Source organism: Acomys minous, assembly GCF_964271855.1.
Source record: "Acomys minous genome assembly, chromosome: 15".
In the NCBI taxonomy this organism is placed as follows: Eukaryota; Metazoa; Chordata; class Mammalia; order Rodentia; family Muridae; genus Acomys; species Acomys minous.
In genome coordinates this window covers 101,229,097-101,252,366 of record NC_140497.1, presented here as the reverse complement: position 1 = coordinate 101,252,366, position 23,270 = coordinate 101,229,097, and the positions used below count along the sequence as shown (strand labels likewise).

Here is a 23,270-nt window from a genome sequence, read left to right as displayed (position 1 = left end):
CAGCCTGGTCTATAGATGGAGGTCCAGGACAGGCAGAGTTACTCTGAGAAACTCTGTCTCCAAACAAACAAACAAACAAAAAAAAACCCCAAAAAAACCCATTAAATATTAATTGATTAATTTAAAAATAAGGGTAGGTGGGTTGCAGGAGGAGAGGGCACGGGAGGGTTCCCAAGCTTCTTGCTTGACAAACTGAGCACTGGGGATGCAGAGGCAGGAGGATCAGGCATTCAAGGTCATTCTGAGCTATAGAGCAAGTGGGAGGCCAGCCTGGGCTACATACAAATTTGTAACAGTCCTGACCCCTAAATTAAACATGCTGTGGCCATAGGAGCCAGCCAGGTCTCCATCACCCAAGAAATGAATTCCCCAAGAGAAATGGAAGTGTGGTGGCATACGGGGGGCGTGGCATATGGGGGCGTGGCATGCAGGGGCGTGGCTTCCAGGACCCCACACATCATACTGTGTTTGCACAGAGCCACTGGTGTTCTAGACTTCTCTGTTTGTACTGTGTGAGGACAGAGCCTCTGGCACACTCAGCAAAGTCTCCAGGTCACGACCCCAGCTGTCCACGTATTCGTTTGTTGTCCTGTTGTTTCAGACAGGAGAACACTCCATAGCCTGGATGAGTCTGGAACTCCTAGCATCCCCCTGTCTCAACTTTCTGAGGCCACTGCACCTGGCCTGCTCCTGGAGCGTCTGTAACAGGGTAGATGCATCTCTCTGTAGAATTTTCTTATACTATTTGTCTAGGGACCCATCAGTCTGAACTAAGGCCATAAATCTTCAATAAGAAAATAATTCTTTTTCAAATATTTTCCATCTATGGGTTCATGGAACACGGACAGCCAACTGATTAGGCCATACCCTATTGCACGTGAACACACACACAGCAGTTTTATTTGTTGTACTCAAAAGCTGAAAGCAATCTAGCAATCCACCTACTGGGAAAGGACATTGTGGCGTGTCCTTGCAATGGAATACTACTTGGCAGTGAAAAAGAACGAACTGTTGATATACACAAAAGCTTGGGGAGAAAGCTAGACAGCAGCCAGACTGCCTTAAGACCCTGTGTCTAAAAGAAAAAGAAAAGTAGAAATGGATGTCTGGGTGTGTAGTGCAGTGGTAGAGCGGATGCCTAGCACACACAAAGCCAGGGTGTGAAGGAGCAGAGCGGGGAAGTGCTGTCTACCCGGCCTCCTGAAAGCCGCAGTGAATTAGCAGAGGCCAGGTGGCTGATTGTAAAAGAACCATATTCCCCGATGGTCTGAAAACCGCAAATCCAAACTCAAGGAATCACCTCGTCCAGTGAGGGCTCGGAGAATCACTTCCCGGAAGCTCCAGCAATCCCTGGGGCTCTGTGTCCTGCAGTCACCCCATTTCTCCCTCTGCCTTGGTTTCCCCTGTGTCTAGGTCCCTTGTACTATTTTTTAAAATTCTTTCGTGTTGGTGGGGGTGACTGTGTGCCTGGCAAGCCCTTTATCGCCGAGCCACGCTGCCAGCCCAGATTACCAATATTTGTGTGTTTTGGCACAGGGTCTACTGTAGCCCAGGTTGGCCTCAAATACACTACATTGCGGAGATTGACCTTGAAGTCCCGAGCCTCCTGTCTCCACCTCCTTCGTGCTGGGGTGACGGCCCTCGGTTCCTCTGCCTGTTAAATGGGGAAAACCTCACGGTTCTCAGTCGCCAACCGCAGCTCTATAAGGTCCCGCAGGTTTCCCTTCGTGGACGTGGACGGAAAACCATCCCCTCCTAGTTTGGGTGCGGGTGGGAAACGCAGGGACGGCAGGGGCGGGGCCTGTGTCAGTCAAGCTTGTTTCGCACTCGTGTCCAGCCAACCAGGGAGGAAGCTGCTGGCCCGCGGCCTGCGATTGGTCGTCTGGGGCACCGCCCTCAGAGGTTGGTCTCGAGATCGCACCCCGGGGACAGCGGGTGGGCCTCGTCGCCTGGCCGGAGGCCAAGGGGCTTCTTGGTCGCAGCAGGGATGTCTTCCGGACCCTGGGAGAAAGGGGAGAACATCACATACCCGGTCCAGAGTTGGTCCCTGAGGACTAGCTCGGCTACGTGCAGGGTGGCCCAGCACCCTTCCACCAGCTCAGCCACTGCCCAGGCTAGCCTGGTAGCCTGGTCATCCTCTGCATCACCTCCCCGGGGCTGCGCACGCACTCCTGTCCCAGCTCTGTTTCGTTCTTTTTTTTTTTTTTTTTTTTGAGACTGGGTCTCAATTTGTATCCCAGTGTAGCCTCAAACTGGCAGTGATCCTCCTGCCTCAGTGCCGGGATCACCACCTGCCTACGCCCAGGTTCATTTTATTTTTATGTTAAGAGCCTGATTTGCCTGCGTGTGCAACCAGGTGCTTGGTGCCTCAGATTCCGGGGAACTGGAGTGTGACAGTTGTGCACACCATGTGGTGCTGGGACCGGACCGGGTTCACTGCGGGCACAGCGGTGCCTCCATCCCCCTTACTGTTGCTTGAAACAGGCTCTCCTGGGGCCCAGGCAGCCTTCAGGCCTGTTCATAGCTCAGGTTGGCCTCAAACTCCTGGCCCCGCATGCCACATTCCTGACTTTTGTGTCACACGCTGGAAAGCCTCTTCTTTCTTTGTGTCACCCTTTCTTTGTGTCAAGAGACCCGAGGTGATAGGGTTTCCCACTTTCAGGTCATAGGCTCTGCAGTACCCAGCCCAGCCCCACCCCCCACCCCCACCCGCCCCAGCTCCTTATGTAATTCTGAATTAAGTAACATTATCTTCAGAATATTCGTAAGTGTCTCTTTCGAGGGGAAACCAGTTTCCCCCGCCACAGGCAGGAAATACTTGTTTAAAAAAACAGAGAAGATAAAAATAAACAGTGCTCATGTGTGCTGGCCCCTGGGAAAGGGACAGCTTCAACCATGGAGAGGAATCTGCCGGCCCCCGAGGCCACACCCGCCAGGTCCCACAGCCTTGGCGCCCGGTGACCCCAGCTGGATCTGACCTTCATCAGGCTGTCCTCCAGGGTGATGGCGTCCTCCTTTGGGGCCACAGATGCTGTCTGCCGAGCGAGGTCCCACCACAGCAGTCCGGGGCCCAGAGAGCTACGTTTGGTGGGGCCTGAGAGACAGGAAAGACGGGGACTCGGGTTGGGTGCCCTCCCAGCCCTGATGCCAGCCATGGCTGCCCACCCAGTCCTCCTGAGTTGCTTTACCCGCCGCGTGAGGAGTCGAGTTGGTTTTAGTTTTTGTTTATTTTTCTCTTTTGAGACAGGGTCTCCAGCTATAGCCCAATCTGTCCTGGACCTTCCAGCAATCCTACTGCCTCTGCCTCCTGAGTGTTGGCATCACGGGTTGGCACCTCATCTGGCTGGAATGTCCAGCGTTCTGCCCACTCACTGTTTCTTTTCTTTCTTTCTTTCTTTCTTTTTTTTTTTTTTTTTTTTTTGAGACAGGGTCTCTCTGTTTAGCCTTGGCTGTCCTGGACTTGCTTTGTAGACCAGGCTGGCCTCGAACTCACAGCGATCTGCCTGCCTCTACCTCCCAAGTGCTGGGATTAAAGGCGTGCACCACCATACCCGGCTTTCACTCACTGTTTCAACCCTAATGTCAAGTCGCTAGATCAGAGGAGCAAGCCAGGCTGGGCTGTGGGTTGGTTTTCGAAGGGCTCTGGCTTGGGGGTAGAGAGCGTGCTTTGTATGGCACCCTTACTTCCGCCCCCAACACCACATAAGCCAAGTGGAGAGCGGAGATACACCCAGGGGCAGTTAAGCGGGGGATCCCAAGTCCAAGGTCTGCCTCAGCTACGTAAGGAGTTCGAGGCCAGCCTGGGCTACGTGAGATCCTGTTTCAAGTGGAAATACATGACTGAAAGAGAAGTTTAGCATCTGTTGAGTGTGGTGATGCCCACGTGCCACCAAAGCCCTTGTAAAGTTGAGGCAGGAGAATCTTCATGAATTTGAGGGTCAGCCTGTGCTACAGAGTGAGACCTCCATCTTATTAAACACAAGCCACGGGGCTTCCTAGAGCCCTGGAGCCTCCACAGGCTGAACTTCTGCTTCAGGACAGCGGACAGCACCCCACGTGCCTGCCCCCCCACCCCCCACCCCCTCAGGCTGCAGCACCGCCTCTCCTAAAGAACAAACCTACCTGCCTCCAGTTCCCAAATCTGCAAAAGACAGAACCGGCCTTGTGAAACTCGGGCGCCTCGAGGATGACTCGACTGTGCCAGCTCACAGGCCAAGGGGAGCCTCTTCCAGCTCCCCCTTTGGCGAGTCGGGGGGGGTGTGTGGAGGTGGAGGCAGGAGGACTAAAGGCGGACCCCAAGGAAGACCGCCCCCCCCCCGCACTTACCGGTTAGATAGCTGATAAGAGCGCCGCAAAGCACAGTGGTCAGCGTCCCCAGAGCCCCGTAATACAGATAGGAAATGGCGTAGAAGGTGTCAGCGAGCGCAGGGCGGCCCTCGTCCATTTCAGAGCTGGGGCGGGAGAGGAGGGCGTGAGATGCCTTCCTGCCCCCCACCCCCACCCCCACCCCCACCCCCGTCACCTGTCCACCCATCGACTGTGTCAGATGGGCCCTGCTTCGGCCATGCCTCAGCGGTGTGCAGTAGCCAGCTCATTCCGCCCACCCTGGCTGCCTATATTTACTGCAATTAAATTCACCTGAATGCTTAGAAAGAAACCTGGTCACGGCCTCCATGGCTGCGCACGAGGAAGAGGGGCCTGGATGCGCCCTCTGCAGCAGAGGCATGCTCAGAAAAAATGTCAGTGGGACCTCGTCAGAGAGTCTCAGAAGAGCATGGAGCTTTGTTTTAGTATTTCCTCCTCTTTCTAGAAGGATCCCAGGAGGTCTCCCCTGCTGGGAAAGTGTTCAACCACCGAGCCACATCCCAGCACAGGCCTCTTTTTGGGACAGGTATAGCTAAGTTGCCAGGAATGCCTTGAAGTCCTAGGCTCCTGAGTGCTAGGACGAGAAGCCTGCACACACTCGGCCTTGTGCCTGCACACACTCGGCCTTGTGCCTGCACACACTCGGCCTTGCGCCTGCACACACTCGGGCCTTGTGCCTGCACACACTCGGCCTTGTGCCTGCACACACTCGGGCCTTGTGCCTGCACACACTCGGCCTTGCGCCTGCACACACTCGGCCTTGTGCCTGCACACACTCGGCCTTGCGCCTGCACACACTCGGGCCTTGTGCCTGCACACACTCGGCCTTGTGCCTGCACACACTCGGCCTTGTGCCTGCACACACTCGGGCCTTGTGCCTGCACACACTCGGCCTTGTGCCTGCACACACTCGGCCTTGCGCCTGCACACACTCGGCCTTGCGCCTGCACACACTCGGGCCTTGCGCCTGCACACACTCGGGCCTTGCGCCTGCACACACTCGGCCTTGCGCCTGCACACACTCGGCCTTGTGCCTGCACACACTCGGCCTTGTGCCTGCACACACTCGGCCTTGTGCCTGCACACACTCGGCCTTGTGCCTGCACACACTCGGCCTTGCGCACAAAGCTGTTTATTGAGATTCTGCTCACAACAGCTCCAACTGGGATACCACCCACATGTCCATCAACCGATGAGCAGTTACACACAAGCGGTATGTCCATTCAATGGAGTATTACTCAGCCATGAAAAGCAAAGGAGCAATGGTGTGTCCTTCAATCGCAGACAAACATGGATGTACTTTCGAAACAAGGCGCGACCCAAAGCATAGTCTAAGATTTCTGTTCACAGAAAGCACCCAGTAGAGGTGGGTACTTAGAACATGGGTCCTCCCAGAAGCTGAGAGAGTTAAAAATAACAACAACAACAACAAGGAATTTATTAATGTAGCCTAAATTGTCTTCAAATTTACTCTGTAGCCAAATGCAGTCTACGGTTTTGCTTGCTGCCTCCGTCTCTAAGGTGCTGGGAAGACAGGTGTGTGCCTCTATACCCAGCTACACCTAAGTTGTTGTTGTTGTTGTTGTTTTAAAGATGTTATTTATTTATTATTTATACAGAATTCTGCCCCCATGTGTGTGTGCATGTCAGAAGAGGGCACCAGATCTCATTATAGATGGTTGTGAGCCACCATGTGGTTGCTGGGAATTGAACTCAGGACCTTTGGAAGAGCAGGCAGTGCTCTTAACCTCTGAGCCATCTCTCCAAGCCCCAAGTTATTGGGCTTTTTTAATAATTTTTTTAATGTGCATTGTATGTCTGTGGGTGTCAGATGTTAGAGTTACAGACAGTTGTGAGCTGCCATGTGGGTGCTGGGAAGTGAACTCGGGTCCTCCGGAAGAACAGTCAGTGCCCCCAACCACTGACCCATCTCTCCAGCCCTACACCTAAGTTTTTATGGTTAGTTGTGTAGCATGTGAATTACATCCCCAATAAAAATAAAATAATTTAAAAAGACAGATCTGTGTGAGTTCGAAGCCAGCCTAGTCTATAAAACGAGTTCCAGAACAAGCAGGGCTGCACAGAGAAAGCCTGTCTCAAAAAACAAAACGGGGGGGGGGGGGTGAGAGAGAGAGAGAGAGAGAGAGAGAGAGAGAGAGAGAGAGAGAGAGAGAGAGAGAGAGAGAGAGGGCGAGATGGGGACATGTTGGAGCACATCTGTCATCCCAGCTGGCAGCAGGTACAGGCAGGAGGATCAGCAGTTTGTTCAGGGTCCTCTTTGGCTACATAGAGAGTTCTGGGGCCAGCCTGGGCTACATGAGATTCTATCTCAAAGTACTAAATAAATAAATAAAAGCAAAAGTAAGTCAATTCCTCTGCCTTTGGCCTTTCTACTCTCCGTAAGCTCTGAACTTGAACGTGGCCTTTGCACAGACTGTGTTTTTTGTCCCCTAGGAATTCTCTTTTACTGGCTCCCAGTCCCTTCCGGTTAACACCCTGACATTACACCCGAACCCTGAACTCAGGCTGCTCACCTGGGGACCCCGCTGGAGGCATTGGTGACTCCGGATGGGCCCAGGAGGACCGAGGCGTTGGTGCAGCCGAAGGCTGAGGTAGGCAGCACCCCCATGGTCTGCTCTCCAGGCGGGTACAGTGTGGCACCCACGGCCACCCACAGGGATACAGCCAAGCCCGCTGCCAGTCCGGAGAGGACTCCCTGGGGGCGGAGTCACAGTGAGGGGCGGGGTCTCCTCACTGGCCACCCACAGGCCACCCACCGCCCTCAGCACTCACCGGCGTGTTGCAGGCTGGGAGCAGCACGCCCAGCGTGAAGGCTCCTAGCAGAGGTCCACTAATGACGCCCATCACGGTGAAGGAGCCCTGCGAGGCAGGTGGGGAAGGGTTGGGCTTAGCCAGCACCTTTAGGGACTCAATTTACCCTATGAAATCCCACTACTGCCCTTGAGACTGCTCTGTGCCCAATTTCCTCAATTCTGTTTCTTCCCCAAGGCTGATGATAGACAGAGACAGTGCGCCCTTGATCTCTCTATGTACGTAGCTAAGGCTGGCTTTGAACCCCTCCTCTGCCGGACTCGGCGGCAAGTCCCCCACCACCAATGTCCCCAGTGGCCCGAGCATCTCCGGGAGGCTGGGACTGATTTTCAGGGTGCAGGGCAGGGTTGGGAGTCTCACCTGGAGCACACCGCCTCCCAGCAGGGAGGACAGAGCAGCCACGGTGAGGCAGGCTGAGCCATAGATGAATGCTGTGGGGGGTTGGGCGTGGCACAGTCAGTGTTGGGTACCACCCTGGTGCCAAACCCCAATGTCCCAAACTTACAGAGCCCTTTAGAGATGAAAACTAGCTTTCGAGGTGCCAGGTGAGGCATCCTTGGCTTGACGAGGTCTTCCACGGTGACGGCTGCCATGGCGTTGATGCTGGTGGACGCGGTGCTTTGCGTTGGGGAGAAACGGGTGTAGAGCTTCAGGGCACAGCTCAGGCGGCGGAAGCGCACGCCCTCTGCCCGGCGCCACCCCTCATAACTGATGAGCGCGGCCAAAACGTGGCATCCTCTCAGGGGGTCATGGCCAGTCAGTAAAGAGCAGAGCCCCTGGGGGCTGAGCTGCAGGTGGGGGACAGGGGGGCTGGCGGGGAGCAGGGTGCTCACCTGAGGGTTCCACTGTAGGCACAGGCCAGAAAGAGCCCGGGGACTCCGGGGAGGTCCTCAAAAATGTCCAACACGAGCAGCGGCATGTACTGCGGGAGACACGAGGGATGAGGGTGCTGCTTTCTTTTTTCTTTTTTTTTTGTTTTTGTTTTTGGTGTATTGGGCAGGTGGCCCTCGGCTACACAACCCCTCACCCCCTCAACAGGAAGAGTCCTGTCATGGTGGCCTGAGGTTTCATCTCTCCTTAATGTCGTCAGGGGTATTTTTGTGACCCATAGTACAAATGTCCCTCTTGCCTGTTCACACCCCCCCACTATGGCTCCCCACCCAACGCTCCCCACCAATCACCGCCCCATCCTCCCAGCCTGTCCTCAGGATGTTTGCAGGGGCTGTGCCTTCTATAAGAGGGAGGGCTTGATCTGGTGAGCTCACCTGGTCTGGGGCTGAGATGCGGCCTGTGAGGAGGGGGTCACAGTCTTTGTAGTAGGCAAACATGATGATGCCACAGCAAGCTGCACTGGCCACAATCAGGAAGAGGCCCAGCTGGTTGACAAGCAGGGCCCTGGGGGGATGAGGTGGCCTTAGGAGTGTGTGGAAAGGCGCCAGCCTTGTCCCGGAAGCCTCTGCGTGGGTCCCTCACCTGCATACTCACAGCTTGGCCTTCCTCTCCGTGTGGCAGGCCACATAGCGCTGTACCTGGGCTTGGTTCACACCATACATGGAGAGCCACACCATTGTGCCACCTACTATGAAAGTCCACAAGGTGTAGCGTCTCCGAGGATCAGGGTCAAAGCTGGGTAGGGAAAGAGGCAGGTTAGCAACCGTGTGAGGCTGTCACCCTCCCCAGACCATCCATGGTGATTCTAGATTCTAAGGGGACATTTGCAGTGGGTTTTGACATATAAGTAGGAGTTTTCTATGTAGAGGGGTTTTTTTTGGTTTGGTTTGGTTTTGGTTTTTCGAGACAGGGTTTCTCTGTGTAGCCCTGGCTGTCCTAGACTCACTTTGTAGTCCAGGCTGGCCTTGAACTCACTACTATCTGCCTGCTTCTGCCTCTCCAGTGCTGGGATTAAAGGCGTGCGCCTCTATGTAGAGTTTTGTCCCCCTCTGAGACACCTGCGTGTGAGGACTCAAAAGCTACCATCCCATCACCACAATGCCGGGGAGGCTGAGGGCCAGATATGGGGCTAGCCTGGGCTGCAGAGCGAGGCCCCGTCTCTCACTCCATCAGGTTGATCCGGGAATGGTTCTGAGCGAGACTGAGCACGTTCCCGGGCCCTCCCATGAGCATGGCGCCTCGGGCCAGGATCACCCAGAAGCCGAGGAGCATCACCACAACCTGGAACACATCGGTCCAGACCACAGCCTTCATACCACCCTGTGTGGGAAAGGAGACACAGTCACAGGGCTGCTGGGACGGGGCTGAGCGGGGGGTGGGGGCGGGGCAGCGGGGGTGTGTGTTGGAGACGGAAGACCTGCCCCAGCTCACCCAGCCTGGCTTCCCCTGTAAAATAAGGTTAGGGTACCTTCCCATGCTTGGATGCAGGGCTAAGCGAGATAACAGATGAAAAGGGTGGGCTGGGGCTGGAGCGATGGCTCAGTGGTTAAGAGCACTGCCTGTTCTTCCTAAAGGACCCGGGTTCAATTCCCAGCACCCACATGGCAGCTCACAACTGTGTTTAACTCTAAGACCTGACACCCTCACACCAATGCGCATAAATTAAAAATAAATAAAATATTAAAAAAAGAAAAAAAAAAGAAAGAAAGAAAAGGGTGAGCTGGCCCTGGCCGGCAAACATGCCAACATCTATTATGATCTTTTTTATTTATTATTTGCCCTGTGTAGCCCAGGCTGGCTTAGAACTAACAAGCCTCCAGCCTAGGCCTCCCCAGCGCTGCTGTGACTGGAGCCGGCAGCTATGTCTAGTTTTCACATGTCGTGAGTTCTCCCCACCTTTTCCTGCCATTCACAGAAAGCTGAGCCCGCAGTGCCAGGAACAGCAACACGCCAGCCCCTCAGGTGGCACAGCCAATCATGGGACCAGGAGAAAAAAGCGGGCATAAACTGGGCGAGGTGGCGCATGTCTTTAATCCCAGCACTTGGGAGGCAGAGGCAGGCGGATCAATGTAAGTTCGAGGCCAGCCTGGTCTACAAAGTGAGTCCAGGACAGCCAAGGCTACACAGAGAAACCCTGTCTCAAAAAAAAAAAAAAAAAAAAAAAAAAAAAAAAAGGAAAAGGCAGGGCAGAGTCTCAGCCAGCTCCAGCTGAAACCAGTTAGCCGCTGGGTAGGAGCCAGGAACGGCACAGGCTTGCTGATATCTTGGGAAGGCAAAGCCCGGCAGGCCAGGATGCTGGATCCAGCCACACCTGACGCTGGCCCGTCCGCAGTCCCTACCTCGGGAGCCGGGAAGCTGGAATGGTGCTGCCCGCCCGGGGTCTCCCGTGCGTCAGTGGCCACCACCCACTCACCACGGTGGTGTACAAGGTGCAGATGATTCCCGTGGACAGAAGTGACGCCCAGATGTCCAACCCGGTCACTGCAAAACACACCTCCTGTCAGGCCTCCCTCACCCTGCCTGTTCACTTGGGGTATAGCCTGGGCTCCTGTGTTCCCGGCCCCTCCCCTACACGCCAGTCAGACCTTGGTTCAGGATGAGAGCAGGAGCGTAGATCACGATGCCTGTGTACAGCATCTGTGGGTGGGGAGGGCCGTGAGCACAGGGGCGGGGCCAAAAGGAAGAGGGCGGGCCACACAGAAAAGGGGCGGAGCCAGGATACAAGAGGGCGATTTTAGGTGGGATTTGGGTAGAGCTGGACTGCAGGACGAGCGCCGAGGTGTGGGCGTGGTCCCGGTAGGACCCACGGGAAGCCGAGCGGGGTCTGGCAGGATTGGGGTGTGGCGTGAAGTCAGGTTGGGGCGGGCCGTGAGCGCGGCTGGTATGGGTGTGGTTGGGCAGGCAGCTCGCTTACCGTGGCCACCAGGTATTGCAGCGTCCCGCAGAGCCGCACCGCTCGGCTGAAGCGCAGCTCTAGGTACTGCAGAGGGAGCGAAGGACTAGATGTCACCGGACAAATGACGCCTCAGCCACCTTTCCCGGGTGCCTAACTGCGCTAACAGAGTCAGGGTCTCTCTGTAGGCCAAGCCGGCTTTGGGACCCGCTAGCACTGAGTTGTCTGGCATGTTCCTTCAAACTGTCACTACCCTTGTTGGACGGTTGCGGGGTGCCCAGTTGTACCCACAGACTTGAGATTGGGCTCTCTCTAGTGAGTCCAAGCTGGCCTGGATCTCCTGGCAATCCTCCTGCCTCAACCTCCCTAGCGCTGAGACTAAAACCATCCCGTTTTCACTACAGTCGTTGAATGGTTGGGAAATCCTGCGGGGCCCTGCGCCTTGCTGCAGACGTTTGAACCGTGTGCGGGTGAGAGTGGGTGGTTGGTTAGTCGGGGCGCACACGGGGACAGGTGTCAGCGTGAGGCCACCGACCCGAGGCTGCTCCAAGCTGCGGGACCCGGAGTCTCGCTTCCTCCTTCCTGGCTGTGACTGGTGCCCGCGGCTTCTTCCCGGAATATTCCAGCGGGACCGGTCCCCTACCTGGTAGGTGCTGGTGAGGCCCAGGCGGTAGAAGATCGGCAAGAAGAGAAAGGCGGTGAGCAGCGAGTTGAGCAGCTGGCCCGCGCACATCCACAGGAATTTGAGGCCATAGCGCGCTGCCTCAGCGGGGACCCCGAGCACCTGCACAGCGGACATGAAGCTGGCGGCCAGCGACAGCCCCACTGGCACAGCTGCCAGCCGCCGGCCCCCAGTGAAGAAGTCGTCGGCGCTGCGCTGGCCGCCGCGGGCCAGGCCGACCCACAGCCCGATGCCCGTGGACACGAGCAGCATGGTCGCGAACACGCCGTAGTCCCAGGCACCGAAGCTGGCGCGCGCCCTGGCCTCCGCGCCATCCATGGAGACAGGTGACTCGGCGCGGGGAGGATGCGGAGGACGTCGGGGACCCTCTGAGCGTCGCAGTGCGTGTACCTGAAGGGCCGTCGGTCCCCTCGCTCTGCGCGGGGCGGATTTATTGGGCTCCCGGGTCAGTGCGGCTCCGCCCCCCCGTCTGGGAGGCGGGCGCGACCCGCACCCTTTATGTCCTGGGGCGAGCCGGCCTGCAGAGGTGCGGGCGGCGGGGCGACGCTCGGGTCTCCAGACATTTTCGCCCACATCCAGGGCTTGTCCCGTGTAGGGTTATGGACAGACGGGGAGGACCACGGAGGGTTCAGACCCGCGCTGACACATTCTGCAAGGCCTTGGTACCGGAGCTACGAAGAACCTAGCATTGGGGTTCACTTTGGGGGGGGGCCTTCCGGGATCCGTAAGGAAAAGTGAGGGACCCGCTCCCCTCCCGTAACGGGCGTCTACCTCTCTCCCTGTGTGGGAGAGGGAACTGTCCAACCTTGCCCTCCAGCTAACCCGCTGGGAGACATCTACCACCACTTGAAGAATTTCTTCCTTTTGTTTAGGACTCAGTTTCCCCATCTGTACAAGGGCAATCTGGACCTATCGTGTGCAGCTCAGGATGCCAGGGAGTCCTGACCTTGCCTGGGCCTACCCGGCAGGGACAGGGACACTGCACCACACCTGGCCTGGCCCTCCTCCCCTTCCCTCCCCACAGGCTGGCTTCGAAGCTGTAGCAATCCTCCTGCCTCAGCTTCCCTAATGCTGGGATGACAAATGTGGCCCCCCTGCCTACAAGCTTTCACTCGTTTTCTCCCAAGTGCTAGTACTTTGAAGAACTGGGTCCAGAACACGAGTTTGCTGGTAGTGGCTTTCAAGGGACCCAGGACTTGACCGGGGCCTGGGGCGGTGCAGAAGTGTCACCGGGGGACCCTCCCCTGGTGAAGTAGTTCTGGGGTATCCATGGTTGATTCGTGGTAGAGCCCCCGGTTTGCGGGCCTGGCCCGCAAACCTGAAGCTCGCGCCCTCTAGTGGCCTCATAGGCTCTAGACCAGCATGAAAACCACCACAGCAGGGGGCCCAGGGCATGGGCCTGGTGGCGGGAGCTCGAACGGAGAGCTTGCAGGTTTGTGAAATGCTTCAGAACGGGTACAAGAGATGGGATGGGCACGAGGCTCCCGGCGCCACGGGGAGCAGAAGGAGCAGCCTGGCACAGGAGGGAAGTGGAAGGCTGCAGCCGACCTGCCGCTTGTGCTCCACACTTGCAGTCATGCCCAGTGAGGAGCAGCCAAGTCCTGCGCCCAGCATTCCAGGACCAGGTAGTTGGGGCTGGTTGTGCAGCCTTGGCTGAACTGGGCAGCTCAGTAGCCAGGCGCATGTGTGCCTGGGCATGCTGGACTGCAGGTGTGCACCACTGCTTGCTGTACTCACTGATGTGGATGCAGGCGCCTGCAGAAACCAGAGGCATTGAGAGCCCTGAGGCAGGAGCTACAGATGTGGGCCTAACGCAGGTGCTGCGGACCAAGCCGGGTCCTTCACCAGAGCATCTCAGCAGGTTTCCTCAGGGTCCAAGCTCCAAGTGGAACTCAGACCACTGCACCCACCCTCACCTTGTCCACAGGGAACCTACTGCCTCAGAGTTTGGGGGGCGGGGCAGTCACATCAGAATCAGTCACTACTAGACAGGGGCAAGAGAATACAGCTAAAAAATTTTTGGAGGTTAAGGAATGGGGCCATGACCAAAAAAGACAAGCAGCTCTCAGAAGGGTCCCCAGCACTCGCAGTGCAGGCCCAGGGTACCAGAAGCCCTCTCCTGGTCTCCTGTACACACACAACTTTATTTTCTGATAGTGTCTCACAGTAGCTGCCACTGGATGGCCTGAACTCAGGAGACCCATCTGCAGTGGTGGGATCAAAAGGGTTCGTATGCGGGCAGACCACCTTCCCCAGAGCTAGCAACCACGGCTGTCTGGAAGCTCAGCACTGTCCTGACTGGCTTCCATAGCAGCCCTCCTCCATGAGACTGGCAGATTCCAGGACAGCAGCCAGCGGGGTGTCCCCAGATGGTGCTATGGCTGACACTAACCCGCCACACCTTACACTCCAAGATCCACCCCCGACACTCCCGGCTCCCTAGCACACTCCTGTGTAAAGCCTGAAGGCTCAAGGACCCCCCTGGGCTTGGCTGGTCTCCTCCCACCCAGAAGAGGCTTAGGGCCAGCAGGATAAAGGGCTCAACCAGGCCCTGGACTCGGATTATGTTCATGCCTGGAATTCTCAGGCCTGAGCCAGCGGCACAGCCAGCAACCTCAGTGTCACACACAGGGCGGACAACCATAGAAGAGGCCAGCGTGTAGCCACCAGGGAGCTACTCAGGGACACAAGCACACAAGCAGGAGGCGCGCTAGCGTTTTATTCAGTGCGTCTCTGGGTCTAGAAGAAGGTGTTGGGCCTCTTGGTGGTGAAGCGCGGCTTGTGCTGGCGCCGCAGCACGCGGTGGGGCAGCGGGAACTTGATCTTGGAGTCCTGTGGGGAGAAGAGGGATGAATGTCCAGGGACCATCCATGCGCAACCACCCCCCGCAGGCCTGCGTCAGCCCCCACACGGGCCACTCACGTGGAACTGCTTGACGGCAGGCCGGCGGCACTTGCCAGCTGCAATCTCCTCCACCTTCATGATCTGGATGGAGTGCGCGCGGGCACGGTGCCGGGCACCCATGTCGCGGTCTGTGGAAAGAGAAAAAGGTCAACCCCAGCCACACAGAGCGCCCTCAGAAGTGTAGAACCTTCTGATTCACTCTGGGGGGCACTGCACAGCCCCCCAAAGGCGACGAAGCCCCTTTGCTGTGGGCACCACTGCTGAACAGCCGCTACAGGCAGCGGCAGTTCTTGGGATGGGTGCCAGAGGTGGGCCAAGGGCTGCAGACTCACAGCACTGGGTGACGGCGCCAGCGGTGGTCAGGTCCCGGTACTCCCGGTACATGTTGTGCGTGCCACTGCGGGAGTCGTAGCGCAGCCAGATGCCGAAGTTCTTTACACGGAGCGGGGACTTTTCAAACACCTGTGGGTCATAGGGAGGCCGTGAGGTGTGCTGTCCTAGCTCCATGGTGCCCAGGGACTGTCCCGTGGGGCCCCAGGCCGTACCTGCCCGCAGTACACTATCTCCCCGGACGACTTCTTCATCTTTTTCAGCTGCGACACGAAGTACCAGAAGCGGGACTTGGCCACCACATGGTTGGGCGCAAAGATGCGCATTCGGTACAGTGGTGGCGTATGGCATTTCGGGGTGGGCAGGCAGCGCCCCACCACCTTGTACTCCCGAAGCTGAAAAGGCATGTCAGGGAGAGGCGGTCGCTGGGGGAGGGAACTGTCTGGGGCTCATCACCACTCCCAAGCGGCCACCCTCACCTCACCCATGGCAGCCACTTCAGAATTCACCTGCCCTGCTGTGGAGCTGCCTCGGTTTCCCCAGCTCCACAACCTAGTTCACATGGGGGGGGGGCGGGGGGGAGACAGGACACTACCCTCCCCGAAAACTGCAGGCTGTGCCGGCACATGCCTTTAAAGCCGGGCGTGGTGGCGCACGCCTTTAATCCCAGCACTCGGGGGGCAGAGGCAGGTGGATCGCTGTGAGTTCGAGGCCAGCCTGGTCTACAATGTGAGTCCAGGACAGCCAAGGCTAACACAGAGAGACTTTGTCTCGAAAAAAAAAAAAAAAAGAAGAAGAAGAAGAAGAAGAAAAGAAGAAGAAGAAGAAGAAAAGAAGAAAAGAAGAAGAGAAGAAGAAGAGAAGAAGAAGAGAAGAAGAAGAGAAGAAGAAAAGAAGAAGAAGAAAAGAAAAGAAGAAGAAAAGAAGAAGAAGAAGAAGAAGAAGAAGAAGAAGAAGAAGAAGAAGAAGAAGAAGAAGAAGAAGAGGAGTAGCCGACCGTAGAGTTTCAGGGCGCAGGGAAACCCTGTCTTTGGGGGGAGGCGACAAGGATAATGGCTTCTGAGGACGGCGGCCCTGCTCTGGTGCCTCCAACAGACAAGCAGCCTGGGCAGCAATCCCGCCCACGGGGCTAGCCTGAGATGCTACACCTCAGTTTACAGTTTGTTTTTCTGTCCTTCCTAAGCGTCTGGCAGCCGGGCCTGTCCTCCAATTTGGAGGAGGCTGAGGATGACAAGCGACGGGTTATGTCTCTGCGTCAAGCTCCAGGCGTTCGGTGCTGGGAACAGGGCGCAGCTCGTGCTTGCCAATGCTCTCTACACCGAGGCACAGGTCCGCCTCCGCTTCCAGGGTACCCCAGGGTAGCTTCGAATTGGGGGGGGGCTGCCTCACGCTCCTGATCTCTCCAGGCCGTATTTCTCCTGTTCCTGGACACAGCGCCTTTTTCTACACTGCTAGAACTCGCGATAATCCTCCTGCCCCAGCTTGCCAGGAGCTGCCTGCACTGCGTGCGGCACGTCCTCGGGGAATGTCTTCCCTCTCTCGGGCAGGAGGACCGTGATCGGTCGGGGAAGCTCCTGCCTGGGCTGCCCGGGATGCACGCGGCGGCCGCCATGCTGGCCATCCCGGAGGCCCTGCGCGCGCGGAGAGCTGCCCGCGGGCGGTGAGCGCGCCCCGGCCGCCGCACACGCCGCCATCCCGGCACACGCAGACAGCCCGCAGGGCCCCGTCCCCCCTCCGCCGCGCCCCGGCCGCACCGCGGCCGCCTTACCGTGCCCGACGCCTTCATGGCGGTCCGTCCTGCTTCGCCGCCACTCACAAAAGGAAGTGTGGCTCTCCGCGCAGGCTCTCACCATGCACGCTGACGGAAGTCCCGCCCCCCGACGCCGTGCGTCCATTGGACACGTACACCAGCGCTCTGAGTTGTTATTGGCTGTATTGGCTGCAGATCAGTAGGTAGCGCCCTGACGCCCCTCCCGGTCAGACTACAATTCCCATGAGGGAGCGCGACGGGCGCTTACAAGTTCCTCCGGGGTCATGACCCTGCGTCTCCGCGCGGGGGGTGCTGGGAATGTAGGGGCTATGAGGGCTCTAATTCGAGTCCCGCGTTCTTTCTTCCTTCTTTTCTTCTTTTTCTTTCTCTCTCTATCATTTGTTTTCTACCCATCTTTTTCGGAAATTGTTGTATTAGTTCTTATTTTAGGCGAGTGCGTGTTTTGCCTGCGTGTACATCTTGTGCTTACGGAGGCCGGAAGAGGGCGCCGGGTCCCGTGGGGTTAGATGGGCGCGAGCGGCGCTGTGCCTGCCGGGTAATCGGACCCTGGTCAGTGCGCTTAGTTGCTGCTTTTTTCCTTCAGCCCCATCTATCTTCCTCCCCCCGCTCCCCGGTTTTTTCAAGACAGGGTGTCTCTGTGTAGCCCTGGCTGTTCGCTTTGTAGACCCGGCTGGCCTCGAACTCACAGCGATCCTCCTGCCTCTGCCTCCCGAGTGCTGGGATTAAAGGCGTGCGCCACCACGCCCGTCCTTTTTTTTTTTTTTTTTTAATTTTTAAATTTTATTTTATTAATTTATTCTTATTACATCTCGATGATTATCCCATCCCTTGTATCCTTCCATTCCTCCCTCCCTCCCGTTTTCCCCTTACTCCCCTCCCCTATGACTGTGACTGAAGGGGACCTCCTCCCCCTGTATATGCTCATAGGGTATCAAGTCTCTTCTTGGTAACCACCGCCCGTCCTTCTCTTACTTTTTGTTAAGACAGGATTCATGTTCCCAAATTAGCCTGTAACTCACTGTAATTCTCCTGCCTCATGTTCCTGATTGTTAAAATGCAGGAGTGTGCCACCCGCCGGCCCTCGTAAGCAGCTCTTTTCATAGGATCGAATCACAATTGTGTCCACTGTCTTCTCAACTTTGTCCTTTTCCTGACCAGGGTCCCTTACTTGCCGGAAAGCGGCCGCTTTATTCACAGTGTCTCCGCTAGCGGCCTCTAGGTGGCGCGCGCCTCCCTCTGCCTCAGCAGCCAGGGTGGGGGGGTGGCTTACCTGGTCTCTGCGCTGCTAGGTCCCCCACTCCCATAGAGCACAGGCACAGAAAGGTGTGGGGCCTCAGTTTCCCCAGCCATACTGACACTCCTCGGTCCACAGGATAGTTGTAAGATCTAGAAATCGGACGTGGTGGTGCATGCCTGAGGTCTTACAAACGGGAAACTGAGGCAGGAGGCCATTTTACAACTCCCATCCCGAGCCCCACCCCGCTCCCCGGCAGGCACACATCGCGAACTAAACAGCATATGAACATCACGCTGTGCTGAAGTAGACATTCTGTAAGACGCAGGACAGATCCTGGGGTGCAAGCTGTACCCTGAGAGAGCACCAGAGGGAGTAGAGAGACAGGAGCGGGAGGAAGGAGGTGGCGTCATATACTGGCCTTGAGCAGGGCCTTGGTGTGAGTTCCCGTCTACAAGGCCACAGCTGGAGACGGGACAGGGTGCTGTAGTTCTACCATGTTTGGCAGGTGACCCTTTGACTTCTCCTGAGTGGTGACAGACAGGCTCCAGCCTTCATGGACCCCCCTCTCCAGCTGGGCCCCCTGTTGGTGTGAGTTTGTCACACATTCCTGTGACCACAGGTGTCAGTATTCTGGACTTGAAGGCTGCTGACTGGCCTGTCCCCTCTGCCTCTGTCCTTGTACAGTGAGTACAGCCTGTTAATCTGGGATCTCAGGCACCCCACTTTGATCCCTAGGTCATCAGGCAGAGGTGTCCCCGCTGGGTTCACTCCAGTCCCTGCGCCTTGCAGGATTCTGCAGCCAGCCCTCAGAGCCCCAGGGGCCTTTAGGTTACTGCTTGGAGCACCCACTTGAGACCGAGGAGGTTGAGCTATTGGCCAAGTCTAGGAAAGCAGGCTGTTAACCTTGCTGTCCAGGCCACGTGGGGCGACCCCTCCGGGCTCTATAACACACATTCCAGGGAGCGCCTGGCCACGCCTGGCCACGGTGAGTCGCTGCTGCACTCTGCAGTTGATTTGAAGTGAAATAGACTCAGAGCAGAGGTAAAGTCAAGGAGTTCCGGGGAAAATGTCGCCTTGGGTATGTATTTGAAACTTCCAGGCCATGGTCTGAGTAGTCAGAGGAGAGGAGTGCGCTGGTCTTCGCTACTTTGTGGGTTCTTCTTTCTTCCATCCTTTCAACCCCCAACACTGGACAGGGGAGAAAAAAGGATGGACAGGAAAAGAGATCCCTGAATAAATTCGGGGGTCAGGAAAGGAGCACCTTTTTTGGGAGGGGTTTCAAGACAGGGTTTCTCTGTGTAGCCTCAGCTGTCCTGGACTCGCTTTGTAGACCAGGCTGGCCTCGAACTCACAGTGATCCACCTGCCTCTGCCTCCCAAGTGCTGGGATTAAAGGCGTGCGCCACCACGCCTGGCTGGGAGCATCTTATCATTAGACCACTTCCCACCGACTTGGGGGATTGCGTTCCTTGGAGCAAGTTTGAGCCTCGCTATCAGGAAATCTAATTTCTTCCTGTATTTGATTCTTCTTTGCACATGGCTCCTTAACAAACTGCAACCAACCAGCAACCCCACCTCTCGGGGCACTAGCGTTTATATACTCTCTGAAAAGTCCCCAGAACTCCGAACATCACACACTCGTAGAAACAATCTGCAGCTGGCAAAACCGCCCCAGGCAAACCATAGTCGGCTGCTGCGAAGTAGCTGCATGCCTGGGATTAATACAGAAGTAGAATCTTATAATATTTCTGTTTATTTGTTTTGTTTTGTTTTTTCTTTTTCTTTTTCTTTTGTTTTTCAAGACAGGGTTTCTCTGTGTAACAGCTCCGGCTGTCCTGGACTCATTCTGTAGACCAGGCTGGCCTTGAACTCATGGAGATCCACCTACTTCTGCCTCCTGAGTGTTGGGATTAAAGGCGAGCGCCACCACCGCCTACCCCACCACTGCCTGCCTATTTTTGTCTTTTTTCAAGACACCTCTCCAGACCCAAATTATGAACTTCTGAAGTCTTAGTATAATAACAGTATAGAGAGGGAAAGAGATCGGAAACGATTTCCCATCATTCTGTCTCAGCATTTCTGTGCCTTAAGTCATTTTTAAATCCTCATAACTTAGATTTTTACATTCTGAGATCATAAAACATGTTCTTAGACCTTTATAGCTTGTATTTACATATCTTTACATATTTTTGTTTGTTTTGTTTTGGTTTTCTAGAAAGGGTTTCTTTCTGTAGCCTTAACTGTCCTGGACTCACTCTGTAGACCAGGCTGGCCTCGAACTCTCAGAGATCCACCTGTCTCTGCCTTCTGAGTGCTGGGATCAAAGATGTGCACTGCCATGCCCAGATATTAAAATATTTTCTTAAAAATATTTAGGGGCTGCTGAGATGGCTTAGAGGTTAAGTACACTGGTTGCTCTTCCAGATGTCCTGAGTTCAATTCGCAGCAACCGATTGGTGGTTCACAACCGTCTATCTATGAAGGGATTGATGCCCTCTTCTGGCCTGCAGGTGTACATGCAGGCAAAGCACTCCTGTATTTACAAATAATAAATAAATAGATAAGAAACTTTAGCCAGGTGTGGTGGCACACGACCCTAACAATAGCTTTCATATCCTCCGCACTTTTCAACTTGAATTTATAAGCCTTACAAGGTTTTCCCAGTTGTCATGACTTCAGGCCTTTGTAACTTGGAGAGTGGGAAAGGCTGGGGGCGGAGAGTGGAGGTGGCTGGTCCACCAGTCACAGATCTGGGTTAGTTTATGAGAAGGCCTTTCGCAGAGACAACGGCAGCACTAGCGGAGTGAGGTGCTGGGCCAGGTGGCAGGTTTTGCTGAGTGTTGTAGGATGGAGAGGTGGGGCCCTAAAAGCAGACAGAAGGAAGGGGCTGGATGCGTGGATGGAGGCCTCGGCGGCGGAGTGAGGTGTGGGGGGCTGGGGTTTGGAGATGCAGGCAGAAGGGGCTCTGGGTGTAATAGAAAGAGGCTAATGGGGGCTGGAAACACAGCTCAGCGGTTCCGAGCGCTGGCCGATCTTCCAGGGGACCCAGGTTCAATTCCCTGCACCCACATGGCGGCTCACAACTGTCTGTGACCTCAGTTCCAGGATCTGACACCCTCACACAGACATACATGGAGGCAAAACACAGTGCACATGATTTAAAAAGAACATTTTTTAAAAAGAAGAAAGAGGTTTATGACGTGCAGTGGGGGAAAGAGAGGTGGGACTGGCTAAGGAAGTAGGGATGGGAGCCCAGGTTTTGGGACTTCAGAGAGTGAAAGGGCGGGGCAGGGAGGGGTGAGTGAGGGAGAGCTCGTGGGAGCTGTTGTTTGGGTAGAAGGCAAAATTCATGAGCAAGGGAGTAAGGAGAGGCACAGAGGAAAGAGAAGGAACAAGGTAGGGGTGGGGCTGGAGGGGTCAGCAAGGTAGGGGTGGGGCTGGAGGGGGTCTGCAAGGTAGGGTGGGGCTGGAGGGGTCTGCAAGGTAGGGTGGGGCTGGAGGGGTCTACAAGGTAGGGGTGGGGCTGGAGGGGTCAGCAAGGTAGGGTGGGGCTGGAGGGGTCAGCAAGGTAGGGGTGGGGCTGGAGGGGTAAGCAAGGTAGGGGTGGGGCTGGAGGGGTCTGCAAGGTAGGGTGGGGCTGGAGGGGTCTACAAGGTAGGGGTGGGGCTGGAGGGGTCTGCAAGGTAGGGGTGGGGCTGGAGGGGTCTGCAAGGCAGGGGTGGGGCTGGAGGGGTCTGCAAGGTAGGGGTGGGGCTGGAGGGGTCTGCAAGGCAGGGGTGGGGCTGGAGGGGTCTGCAAGGTAGGGTGGGGCTGGAGGGGTCTGCAAGGTAGAGTGGGGCTGGAGGGGTCTGCAAGGCAGGGGTGGGGCTGGAGGGGTCTGCAAGGCAGGGGTGGGGCTGGAGGGGTCAGCAAGACTGGGTGCAGGAGAGGAGTGAAGGTGATGAGGTGACCTGACCCTAGAAGTGAGACCCTAGGCTTCTGTAGACCGAGCCGCGTGGGTTTAGGCAGCTCAGTCAAGGTCATCAGAGATGTGAGAAGGACGAGCAGTGACAGCAGGAGGCGTGACCTGCACACCCCTCGGTCTTCTTTGGAGACCTTAGCGCTCTCGTTAGGAAGGGACAAACCTATCATGGGGCACTTAAACATTTTAAACGTCACTTAGATTTTTGAAGAGTCTGAGGATCATCTATTACGTAAGTTCAGGCTTAACCTTGAAAACTCACAGAGGAGGCCTAATAAACCTGTCATTAGACGAATTGCACAGCCGAGAGCAGAAGGGAACAGGTGGGAGCAAAGGAAGATCACGGGCGGAGAGAACGTGCGCTGGGACAGCAGGCGGGACTGCAGCAACTGGGGGGCGGGGCTGGGAAGTGGGGGCGGGGGAGTGAGGGCAGGGGCGGGGAGGGGGACAGTCGCCCCGTCAGGCCCTCTCCGGGCTCTCCTATTTTTATCCTCTCAAGAGTTCCCAGAATTCCAAATGTAAACTTTCTGCAGCTGGCAAAAAAAAAAAAAAGAAAAAAAAAGAAAAAAAGAAAAAGAAAAAGAAAAAAAAAAAGAAAAAAATCACACCCCTGCTAGATCACGAGTCAATCATAGTCAGCTGCTGTGGACAGTCGGCAGCAGCCCCACATCCCTACCCCTGGGATTAAGACAAAAACATAGTCACATAACATAACTGGGGTTTTATTGTTTTATTTTTGGTTTTTCATACACACACACACACACACACACACACACATTTGGTACCTCGAGACAGGGTCTCTCTGTGTAGCCTTGACTGTCCAGGACTCACCTTGTAGACCAGGCTGGCCTCAAACTCACAAAGATCCGCCTGCCTCTGCCTCCCGAGTGCTGGGAATAAAGGCGTGCGCCCGGCCATCATAACAGGTTTTAAAGAAACCAAAATTCTCACTGTAGGAAAGGGAGCCAGTGAGTATATCTTTAGTGTAGCAGGTCAGAGCAGAGATGTTAGGGTGTGCCTGTGTGCGGGGGTGGGGGGGGTCTGGGGGCTGTAGAAGTATCTGGGAGGTGGGAATCATTTCTGGCGTAGACAAGGAGCACACGGGTGGGAGATATGGCTGAGAAGGAGGACTTTAGAAGCAAATTCGGTGGGTGGCAAAAGCCAGCAGAAACAAACGACCTGTATATTCCTTAGGGGAGTCAGTTTGGCAGCTTGATTCTCAGTGGCCTGGAGGGTGCGGACCTTGCAGGTGGGCAGGCTGGGTGGCCCGGTGGCCCAGTGGCTCGGGTGGCCTGGTGGCTCGGGTGGCTCAGGTGACCCCAGTGGCTCAGGTGGCCCAGGTGGCCCGGGTGGCCTGGGTGGCCCGGCCAGAAGAAACAGAGTGAGAGGAGCTGAGGAGGGCAGA

The 23,270-nt window shown here is 56.1% G+C and overlaps 2 protein-coding genes across 2 annotated transcripts; both read right to left on the bottom strand.

Annotated features, from left to right (window-relative positions):
- Nucleotides 1-871: 871 nt before the first annotated feature.
- SLC5A5 (solute carrier family 5 member 5) lies at nt 872-12,058 on the bottom strand. Its single transcript, XM_084760421.1, has 15 exons — nt 11,625-12,058; nt 11,003-11,068; nt 10,674-10,725; nt 10,502-10,569; nt 9,254-9,408; nt 8,683-8,823; nt 8,463-8,592; nt 8,031-8,119; nt 7,703-7,815; nt 7,558-7,628; nt 7,159-7,245; nt 6,900-7,081; nt 4,327-4,451; nt 2,979-3,094; nt 872-2,001 (listed from the first exon to the last, which is right to left on the bottom strand). The coding sequence occupies exons 1-15, from the start codon at nt 11,979-11,981 to the stop codon at nt 1,897-1,899; spliced, it is 1,857 nt and encodes a 618-aa protein (XP_084616547.1). The 5' UTR covers nt 11,982-12,058; the 3' UTR covers nt 872-1,896.
- A 2,309-nt stretch (nt 12,059-14,367) lies between these two features.
- Nucleotides 14,368-16,822, bottom strand: RPL18A (ribosomal protein L18a). Its single transcript, XM_084760637.1, has 5 exons — nt 16,666-16,822; nt 15,113-15,292; nt 14,900-15,029; nt 14,586-14,695; nt 14,368-14,495 (listed from the first exon to the last, which is right to left on the bottom strand). Exons 1-5 carry the CDS (start codon nt 16,681-16,683, stop codon nt 14,403-14,405), a joined length of 531 nt encoding a protein of 176 aa, XP_084616763.1. The 5' UTR covers nt 16,684-16,822; the 3' UTR covers nt 14,368-14,402.
- Nucleotides 16,823-23,270: the final 6,448 nt, after the last annotated feature.